This window comes from Hylobates moloch, unplaced genomic scaffold, assembly GCF_009828535.3.
Source record: "Hylobates moloch isolate HMO894 unplaced genomic scaffold, HMol_V3 SCAFFOLD_19, whole genome shotgun sequence".
NCBI lineage: Eukaryota > Metazoa > Chordata > Mammalia > Primates > Hylobatidae > Hylobates > Hylobates moloch.
Window position 1 is genome coordinate 72,205,529 of NW_026652294.1, and position 11,243 is coordinate 72,216,771.

The 11,243-nt window shown below is 46.1% G+C and overlaps 1 protein-coding gene across 1 annotated transcript in view; it reads right to left on the reverse strand.

Annotated features, from left to right (window-relative positions):
* UHRF2 (ubiquitin like with PHD and ring finger domains 2) overlaps positions 1-1,551 on the reverse strand; it is a 101,621-nt gene extending 100,070 nt beyond the window's left edge. The window contains exon 1 of the mRNA XM_032137951.2: positions 1,085-1,551. Within this exon, the coding sequence (XP_031993842.1) occupies positions 1,085-1,237 (153 nt within the window). The 5' untranslated portion in view covers positions 1,238-1,551. The remainder of the gene's footprint in view (positions 1-1,084) is intronic.
* Between the last annotated feature and the right edge of the window lie 9,692 nt (positions 1,552-11,243).

Here is an 11,243-nt window from a genome sequence, read left to right on the forward strand (position 1 = left end):
ATTCCTTTTAAGTAGTTTGCAACTGGAGGCTACTTCTACCAAATCAAAGAGCTACACTTATTTCAAACCACAGGATTGGTGGCAAACTGTGTGGTCTATCAACTCAGGATGCCAACTTTTTAGTGTATTAACAACAACATGAAGACAAAGAAAAATAGGATGGGTCTGAGTGGGTAGGGATCTAGATTATAAGAGACTTCTGGAATAGGAAAAAAACTTAGACTGGCCAGACCATAAAAATACCAGAGATGCCCACAGACAGCCTTCAAGTATGCACCGCTGGCTATGCTGCAATGCTGTGCTAAAAGCGTGAACGAGATGAGTATTAGAAAGCGAGAAGTAAGAAAACCAAAACAGTCTTATACTCGCTTTCACTTCGGGAATAAAACCCCTGGCCTATACAGGGCATTCGTATACCCGGCCCCCGGTTAAACCAACAGTTTCTTCATGCCCAGGTCTCTAACCTCCCTCGAGACATTCCAAAGCTAGGAGAGGCGGCGAGGGAGAGGAACCATAAGTTCTGGAAACCCTTCGAATCTTCAGTTTGCGCGAATCCTACCACAGTCAGAAAGCAGAGATAGGGTTCTTCTTCTTGAGAGCTCAATGCCCGAGTTTCCCCTGTTTGAGAGCCGAAGACGCGGAAGAGCCACGGAAGCGAGGCGAACGCTCAGCCGGGTCAGCCAGCTCTCCGGGTCTCCCGCGCGGTGGCATGGCCGCCAGAACCCTCTGCCCTCCCCGCCCTCTGGGGGCCCCAGGCCCCGCCAAGCGCGGGAAGCGAGGAACCTGGGCGCCCAGCGCCTACGGCCGCTGTCCTACCAAAAACAAACGGCGAAATATTTGCGCTCTGGACGCCCTCACTTCTGACCCCGCGCGGCGCACCTCCAGTTGGGACTGGCAGGGGCCCACTCCCCACCACCCGGCGGGACTGGGCCCCGCACCCTGCGCCTCGCGGGGGCTGCCCACCCGCAGCGGAGCCAGGTGAGCCCTGCGCGCGCGGCGCACCGAGCCCTCGGACCTGCGAGTCCAGAGGAGCCCAGCTGTTCCGGCCCCCGGCTTCGCGAGGGGCGCGGCGGGCGCGCCTCACCTGCTTGCCCCGGTAGAAGAGACGCTGGCATTCGGGCCGCACGTCGAACAGCGCCCACACCCGCTCGCGCAGCTCCTCAATCGTGGCTTTGCGAGACACGTCCTCAATGGTGCACGTCTTGGAGCCATCAATGGTGCGAACCTGGATCCACATCTTGGCGCCTAGCGAGGAACCGGTCCCCTTTGTCTCCCCCTGAGCTCTGGGCGCCGCGCCCCGCCCGGCCCGCGCCGCTTCCCCTGCGGCTCGGGCCCTCCGCGGCAGGCAGGCGAGCGCGCGCACTGGACCGACCGGACGCCGGGCCCGACAGGCGGCGACGACTCTCAGCCCGCGCGCCCTACTAGCCGACTTCAGGAGAGACGACCGGAACCACTCTGAGGCGCTGCCACAGACACCGCCTCAAAAATAAGAAGAGGCCATGTCTGCGCCGCGCAGAGTGTTTACTTACAGAGCTGGAGCTCCCACATGGAGGTCACGGCGCCAAGCCGGATCTCGCGAGATCCACGCCGGGCTCCGCCTTAAAGAGGAAGCGGCCCGGGAGACGGTTACAGACCCGAGGGAATGAAAATGGGCAGGCGCAGAGAGGGCGGGTCGGAGGGGCGGGGCTACCAAAAGCCGTTACTTGCCCCACCGCCTGCACCTGGCCACGGGGCACGCCCTCTAGCCTTTGGGTTTCGGACGGTTGAGCGGCTACTCACATCGGTTGCCGTTTTGAGGCCTCGTTTCAGGGCTGAGGGGGCGGGTGCCTCCTCAGGCTTAGCGGATATGGTTCTTTGGTCTCAAAAACACACCAAAAATAAGAAACCCTGGCGTGCACGTGTATAATCGTGGAAAGGGGGCGCGGGCGGGTGCGGCCTAAACTTCTGAGAAAGAACTGAAGGAAGTGTGCGCGCTCCACCGCGCTCAGTAGCAAAGCTCCCGCCACGCGCTTGGCGGGTCGGGTCGCCCGGGAAAGGCCCCGGGGGCCCTCCTGCTTCGCGAACACGTTTCCCGCCTGGCCGCAATGCTGCTTTCGCGCGGAAACGCACTTCCGAGGGTTTCCCGTCGCCTGGCGGAGGAGGCAGCTCCAGGCCCATCCTCAGGCCGCGGGTCCCGCTAGGATCGCCCTCTCTGGCCTGCAGCGCTCCCAGCCGGCCCTCCGGCCTTGGAGAAGCCGGGGCAGCTGCCCAAAAGGCCGCTCTCTAACTCCGGACATTTCTGTTCGTAGACCTTCCGCGTTAGGGGTGTCTTTGGCCTAAGGGATTGCGGGTTTGCGGCAAACAGTTTTAAATAATGCAGAGCTACGCGCCTCCGAAGAAAGAATTCCAAAGACCCTCCTAGGATTAAACTCTCAGAAGTAGGCCCAACGCAGCGCTACCTAACAGGGCTTCCCCCACCCCCCACCCCGCCTTCTTAATCTTTCCCTACAGCTGGGGAGTCGGGGTGGGGGTGAGTGGGTTTATTATTTATTTACTTATTTATTTATTTATTTTGAGACGGAGTCTCGCTCTGTCGCCCAGGCTGGGGTGCAGTGGCGCGATCTCAGCTCACTGCAAGCTCCGCCTCCCGGGTTCACGCCATTTTCCTGCCTCAGCCTCCCTGGGGTAGCTGGGACTACAGGCGCCCGCCACCGCGCCCGCCTAATTTTTTGTATTTTTAGTAGAGTCGGGGTTTCACCGTGTTTGCCAGGATAGTCTCGATTTCCTGACCTCGTGATCCACCCGCCTCCCAAAGTGCTGGGATTACAGGCGTGAGCCACCGCGCCCGGCTGAGTGGGTTTATTTTAAATGAAAGTGTGTCTTCGCAAGAAGGGAGAGAGGATATAAAGGTAAACAAAACAAGACAACTTGGACTTCATATTTGCCAAAATTGGTAACTTAAATATTCAGATAGGTGCTAATTATTCCCATAAAGGTACAGTACCATTTTTTTTTGTAATAAACTAATCAACAGCTAAAATAATTACAAGCACAGACAAGTCCAGTAGTATATCATGAAAAAGAAGAGAAAGGCCGGGCGCAGTGGCTCAGGCCTGTAATCTCAGCGCTTTGGGAGGCCGAGGTGGGCGGATCACTTGAGGTCAGGAGTTCCAGACCAGCCTGGCCAAAATGGTGAAACCCCATCTCTACTAAAAATATTAAAAAACTAGCTGAGCATGGTGGCAGGTGCCTGTAGTCCCAGCTACTCGGGAAGCTGAGGCAGGAGAATTGCTTGAACCTGGGAGGCGGAGGCTGCAGTGAGCCGAGATCACGCCACTGCACTACAGCCTGGGCGATAGAGTGAGACTCCATCTCAAAAAAAAAGATAGGAAAAAAAGATGGCCCAACACAGGAGAGGCAGAAAAAATTAACTGCACATACATATTTTGGGTTTCTGCCCCTGTGAAAATTTCAGTCACCTAGAACCTCTAAATATAATTCACTTGTCTGCCCCTATTTTAATTAAAGCAAATATTGAGTGTTTATTACATATGTAAATGAGATGATATTTAGGTTGGTGCAAAAGTGATTGCGGTTTTGCCATTACTTTCGATGGCAAAAACCACAATTACATTTGCACCAACCAAATCTACCTAAAGCACACTTACTACCTACCCCAATAAGGCAAAACTATTTACTATAAGGTTATGCTATTTACTATTATAAAGTTATTCTATGGCTTTGTGGAGTTACGTTAGGATTTTTTTTTTAGTTACCTCTCACAAAACAAATTACAATATAGTTGAGATAAGATTTAATAAAACTAAGATATTAAAGAATAACTTAGTACTAAACACTGATGTCGGCGCAAACCATGATTAGAGATGAGAGAAGGAGAACTAGAATGATTAAGAAAAGGGGAACTAGAATGATCTGGAAGCTTAAAGATAACTGTACAACTTGACACGAGTTATGTGATACGTGGTAGTAGGAGGCAGCATTTAAATGTTCAGTTCATGGATTGAGATAGACCGGAATTGTAATCCCAGTTTTACTGCTTGCTTAAAATGTGATCTTGTACAAATTACATCCTCAATTTCCTCAATGTAAAATGGTGCTCGAAATAACCTAATGGTTGTAAAGTGGTTTGCATACTATCCCTTAGTAGTACACAATAAATTATTTTAGTGCTGTTGTTATGGAGAAGATTTAGATAAACAGAGTATGCCCAAAGAGGAAAGAGTGCTTAAACAAAGACAAAAAAATGTGCATTTTTTACAGGTCAGAAGAGACTGCAAATCAGAGAATGGTTGACTAAATAGAAAAGGGCAGTGTGTGAAAATTAGCATTCAAAGCAGATGATTTTTGTGGGCCCCAGGGAAAAATTAAGATTTTTAAGGAGTAGATGGATGTAATTAAATATGCATTTGAAATAATAGCAGAAGGAATCTGGACAGATGCCTTAGGAAAAAAGTAAGGAAGAGGGAGATGGGGGGAGAACTTATTGTCAGAAAGTTTACGGAGGAGGCAATTATGTCAGTTCTGGTGAAATTATTGGTGGTAAGTAGGAGAAGAGAGGATGTATTCCAGAGTATTCTACAAAATTGAGCCTATAAAACTTGTAGGATTGTGGATATAAAGGATGAGGAAAATGGAATGTTGAGAATAGTTCCCACGTTTCTAGCGTAGGAGATTTAAATTGATGGCTTGGGCAGATGGTGATGCTCTGAACTCGAAGAGGAGGCAAGTCGGGAAAATACAATGAGTTCCAAGTAAGCTTTGTTGCATTTGAAATGCATCCAAAATATAGCATCTGTCTAGCTGGAGATGTCTAACTGACCACTGGAAATAGAAGTTTGAAGTATTGAAGAGAAATAGGAAAGTTCTTAAAGAGGGACTTTTTAAGACCTGTACACACACTTATGAGATTTATCTTTCTTAATGTGGTGGGGCTTTAATGGTGAACTGCGGGAGTGGGGAGGGGATAAGACGACTGTCTCAAAAGTAGGTATCTACTGAGACTGTATAGGATTTGTGTATAGATCCCAAACGATCTATATTGTTAAGCACAGAGTTTAGAGATGTAAGACTCAAAAATGATGTATTTGTCCTGCAGACCAAATGAATTACATCTGGAAACATAAATTTACATATGCAGTAGGCGACTTAGGGTATACACAAATAATTGCAAGTAACGATTCTATATGTAACAAAATACACCCTTCCTGTGTTTCTCCATGTAGTACTGTGTACTGTTTTCTCTCTTTGCTTACAGTACTGTTGTGTGCTTAGGCATCTGCCCAGTTGTAAAAACAAAATAGTTCTCTGACAAAAACCGCAATATTAGACAGTTGTTTTTTGTTTGTTTGTTTGTTTTTGAGATGGAATCCCACTCTGTTGCGCAGGCTGGAGTGCAGTGGTGCAATCTCGGCTCACTGCAACCTGCTCCTCCCAGGTTCAAGCGATTCTTGTGCCTCAGCATCCCACGTAGCTGGATTATAAGCACGCACCACCACGCCTGGCAAATTTTTCTATTTTTAGTAGAGACAGCGTTTCAACATGTTGGCCAGGCTGGTCTGGAACTCCTGGCCCCCAAGGATCCACTTGGCTCAGCCTCTCAAAGTGTTGGGATTACAGGAGTGAGCCACCGTGCTCAGCCAAGACAGTTTTGGCATATCATACCTTACTACCAAGTGTGTAGCTGAAACCATTTGGATATGAACAGGGAAAAATAAAGAGAAATTATTTACATGGATGAAAAGCAAATACTAAAGTTTGTACCATCAGTCATGATCCAATATTTGTTCAAGTCAAGAGGCAAAACAGAAAAAGGCTGATTGTAGAACAAATTCCGGAATCTTATACTTCAGAATGTCTTGTTTCTTAACTACTGTCTCAAAGCCAGTAACTTATTTTTAAAGAATAAATTACAACCCATCCTCTGAAGCTATGATTAATACCTTTTCATCTGCCCTTTTATGTTGGATGTCTTCCTTTTTCTCCTCCAGGGCCACTCTTTACCTGTTTGCAGTCCTAGAGTCCAAGAGTAGGAAGAATATAGAGGCAGTACCCTCAAGCTTCCAATTGAGGTTGACCAATGGGGAGGGAGCACAGACAAAAACCTGCAGGATGCGAAGAGAATGAGATCAGAATATTCCCGTGGCTTTCTCCCTGCAAGACCAAGTCAGGCTGTCTCTTGCCTTCACATGATGTCACTTGTCTTCTTCAGGTGATCTGCTCCACATGACTCACTCTTCCATGTTCTGGTAACTTATCTTTCCCTCCCCTGTTGCTTTGGGTTCAGGGGTTGTAACATATTTGCAGTCGTTAGTCCTAGATGCATGCGTATTCTTTCCATTCCCTAGATCTTGTTCCATACTCTTATCATTGGTCCCATGGGGCAGGGAAACCATTAAATTCTCTTAACTGGAGGATTTGGATTATAATCTCTAATGCTGTTTTAGAAAGGACTACATGTTACAAGAAATGCACTAGAATTTCCATTGGCTAAAAAGCACCTAATATGGTTGCTCATTACTTAAATTAGTCATATTTTAAAAGGTGTACTCTTTCTTTTTAATAGAATCACGTATTTTTACTACGAAAATCTACTTTAGAGCTCATTCTGGTCTAACCTTTTCTTTAACAAATGGTGAAATGATTTGCACAAGGACATGTAACCAATGGAAGAGTGTGAAAGTTTAAACCTCTAGTCTCCTTCCTCCCTGGCCAGTGTTCTTTAGCTTTCAATTGACCTTCTTGTTTCTCTGGAGGCTTCCCCTTGAACTTTGTCCAAATAACTTTGAACTTTGTCCAAAGAATAAACTGCTTTTCTGCAGTGAGTGACCCTGGTTCTTTGGACAATCCAATAGCTCAGGTAGGAGTGGGGACCTGGGATTCTCACTAAAGACTTGCAGTGTATCCCCGTTTTCAATCTTATGCCTTCCTCTGCCTTCTGCAATTTGTCATTCCCATTGCCGAACGTTTCTGAGGGTCTTTGAATCAATTAGCTCATTTCTTATACTGACGACAGTGTTTAACAAAATTTAGGAGGGCTGGGCGCCAGTGGCTTACACCTGTAATCCCAGCACTTTGGGAGGCCAAGGTGGGAGGATCACTTGAGGTCAGGAGTTCAAGACCAGCCTGGCTAACATGGTGAAACCCCATCTCCACTAAAAATACAAAAATTAGCCAGCGATGATGGTGCGTGCCTGTAATCCCAGCTACTCATGCCTGTAATCCGAGCTGAGGCAGGAGAATCACTTGAACTCGGGAGACAGGTTGCAGTGAACTGAGATCCTGCCACTGCACTGCAGCCTGAGCAACAGAGCGAGACTCTGTCTCAAAAAAAAAAAAAAAAAATTAGACTGATCCTGTACTAACCCCCAGCAGACCAAACCAAACCAGCATGGAGTCATCTGTGTTAAGTGCCACATAATAAAACTGAACTTTGAAAGGGGCTAGTTGGCCGGGCGCGGTGACTCAAGCCTGTAATCTCAGCACTTTGGGAGGCCGAGGCGGGCGGATCACGAGGTCAGGAGATCGAGAACATCCTGGCTAACACGGTGAAAACCCGTCTCTACTAAAAATACAAAAAATTAGCCAGGCGTTGTGGCGGGCGCCTGTAGTCCCAGCTGCTCGGGAGGCTGAGGCAGGAGAATGGCGTGACCCCGGGAGGCGGAGCTTGCAGTGAGCCGAGATCGTGCCACTGCACTCCAGCCTGGGGGACAGAGAAAGACTCCGTCTCCAAAAAAAAAAAAAAAAAAAGAAAGGGGCTAGTTTTCAAATAAATAAATAAATAAACCAGGAAATTCATAGCAACACAGCCACCAATCAGAGGAGCCCCAGTTTACCTGAGCCTGCATGATAAGAAAGTTCACTCCAGGCCGGATATGGTGGCTCACGTCTGTAATCTCAGCTCTTTGGGAGGCCAAGGCAAGCGGATCACCTGAGGTCAGGAGTTCAAGACCAGCCTGGCCAACATGGTGAAACTCTGTCTCTACTAAAAATACAAAAATTAGCTGGATGTGGTGACCTACGCCTGTTGTCCCAGCTACTTGGGAGGCTAAGGCAAGAGAATCGCTTGATCCCGGGAGGTGGAGGTTGCAGTGAGCTGAAATCATGCCACTCACTCCAGCCTGGGCAACAGAGCCAGACTCTGTCTCAAAAAAGAAAAAAAAAAGTTCACTCTGTTTTAACCCTATGAGGAAAGTAGCTTTGAAATGGTCAAACTGCTTTCTGCTTTCTTCAGCCATTTGCCTATAAAGCCAACCCCCTCTGCTCAGCTTGGAAGAACACCCATTCTATTTTATAGAATGAGATGTTACCCAATTCCAGAATCACAAAAGAAAGACAATTAGATCTTTAAATTTGTTGTAATTTTGTGTGTGACATCATTTAGGGTTCAACATCCTAATGATGGGGTTAACTTAAGGTTCAACTTCCAGTTAGGTTGTCACATGCAACTTACTTTGCAAAAAAAAATTTAGAGATTTATAATAAAAGTACTTTACTATCTCTAACAGTTTCTGTGGAGCAGGGATTCAGAAATGGCTCAGTTTAAAAGCCTGAATCTGGCTCAAGGTCTCTCATGCCAGTATCATCAGATGGGGCCAGAACTAGAAGAACAAGGACACAGATAGTTAGGAACTAGCTAGGTCTCTCTCTCTCTTTCTCTCTCTTTTCCCCCCAGCCCCCCGTCTCTCTCTCTCTCTCTCTCTCCTCTTTCCTCTCTCCTCTCTCTCTTCCTTTCTTTAAGAAGTCTCAGGATCTCTCCATGTGGTCTCTCTCTGTGGGCTAGTTTGGACACTGTCACAGAATTGCCACCTCAGGGGCAGTCAGACTGCTTACATGGTGGTTGAAGACATCAAAGAAGGGTGAGAATTCTAGTGAGCAAAGTGGAAGTTGTATGACTTTGTATGGCTTAGCTTTGAAAGTCACATAGTGTCATTTCTTTTGTTTGTTTCTTTGTTTTGTTGCTGTTGTTTGTCTGTTTTGAGACAGGGTCTCGCTCTGTTGCCCAGGCTGGAGTGCAGTGGCGTGATCTCAGCTCACTGCAACTCTGCCTCCTAGGTTCAAGCGATTCTCCTGCCTCAGCCTCCCGAGTAGCTGCGATTACAGGCACACCACCATGTCTGGCTAATTTTTGTATTTTTAGTAGAGACGGGGCTTCACCATGTTGGCCAGGCTGGTCTTGAACTCCTGACCTCAAGTGATCCGCCTGCCTTGGCCTCCCAAAGTGCTGGGATTACAGGCATGAGCCACCACGCCTGGCCACAGTGTCGTTTCTATCACATTCTTTTGATCAAAACATTCACAAAAGCACACTCAGTTTCAAGGGGAGTAAATAGAGACCCCACATCTCAGTGGGAGTAGTGTCAAAGTCACTTTGTAAGAAGAGCACATGGGATGGAAGATATTATTGCAGGCAGTTTTGGAAAATAGAATCCGTTGCACAACTCTTCTATCTAATTTTTCCATCCCTTTTTAGTGCAACTACAGAGTTTTAAAATTATGAAATATGGGCCAGGCATGGTGGCTCATGTCTATAATCCCAGCACTTTGGGAGATAGAGGTGGGAGGATTGCTTGAGCCCAGGAGTTTGAGACCAGTTTGTGCAACCTACAGAGACCATGTGTCTACAAAAAAATTTTTTTAATTATTCAGATGCAGTAGTGCACATCTATAGTCCCAGCTACTTGGGAGATTGAAGCAGGAGGATCGTTTGAGCTCAGGAGCTTGTGGCTGCAGTAAGCCATGATTGTGCCACTACATTCCAGCCTGGGTAACAGAGCCAGACTCTGTCTCAAAAAAGAAAAAAAAAAGTTCACTCTGTTTTAACCCTATGAGGAAAGTAGCTTTGAAATGGTCAAACTGCTTTCTGCTTTCTTCAGCCATTTGCCTATAAAGCCAACCCCCTCTGCTCAGCTTGGAAGAACACCCATTCTATTTTATAGAATGAGATGTTACCCAATTCCAGAATCACAAAAGAAAGACAATTAGATCTTTAAATTTGTTGTAATTTTGTGTGTGACATCATTTAGGGTTCAACATCCTAATGATGGGGTTAACTTAAGGTTCAACTTCCAGTTAGGTTGTCACATGCAACTTACTTTGCAAAAAAAAATCTCTGTAAAAAAATTATGAAATATATTAGCCATATTTTAAAAGGTAGAGAGAATAATATAGTAAACACTCTTGTATTCACCACCTTGCTTTAGAAGTATTTCAAATAGTTAAAACCCCTCTCTGCTTACATTCCCTTTTCTCTCTTCCAAAGAGATAAACATTGTCTTGAATTGGGGATTTATTATTGTCATGTGCATCTTTATACTTTTAGTATGTGTATGTGCATTTCTAAACAATAATAAATTTGGATGTCTTTTTAAAGTTTACATAACATGACTTTTTTATAACTTTAAAACTTGCTTTTTTAAAATCAGTATTAGTTTTCTGGGATCTGTTCGTGTTGATGTGTAGCTCTAGTACAAACTTTTCCTAAAAGGGTCAGAGGGTAAATATGTCAGATTTTGAAGGCAGATGATCTGTATTGCAACTACTTCATCCTACAGTTCTACAAAAGCAGCTCCACTCAGTATATAAATGAATGGATAAAACTTAGCTCTGACAAAACTTTTTTTACAAAAATAGGTAGCAGAGTATAGAATGTGGCCTGTGGGCCACAGTTTGCTGACCCTAGTTCCATGGCATTCATTTTTACTGATCTACCATATTCCATTGTTTAAGTGTACCATAATGTAATCATTCTCTCTTCTCTCTCTCTCTGTCTCTCTCCCTCTCTCTCTCTTTAGAGACAAAGTCTTGCTCTGTGGCCAGGGTGGAGTGCAGTGGCACGTTTCTAGCTCACTGCAACCTCAAAATCCTGGGCTCAAGTGATACTCCCACCTTAGCCTCCGAAGTAGCCAGGACTACAGGCACATGCCACCTTGCCTAAATTTTTTTTTTTTTTTTTTTTGGTAGAGATGAAATCTGGCTATGTTGCCCAGGCTGGTCTGGAACTTTTGGGCTCAAGCTGTCCTCCCACTCCAGCCTCCCAAAGTGCTGGGATTATAGGCATGAGCCACCATGCCCAGCCAATCATTCTCTTTTTGATGTATATTCAGGTTGTTTCTATTTTTTACTCTTACAAACAATGTTCTAAACATTCTTGTACATTTCACTGTGTGCAGAGTTTCTCTGGGGTAGAGATCAACAAGTAATCCATAGGGTTTTCATCTTCTAAGGATGTGTTAGTGTCTTGTTTC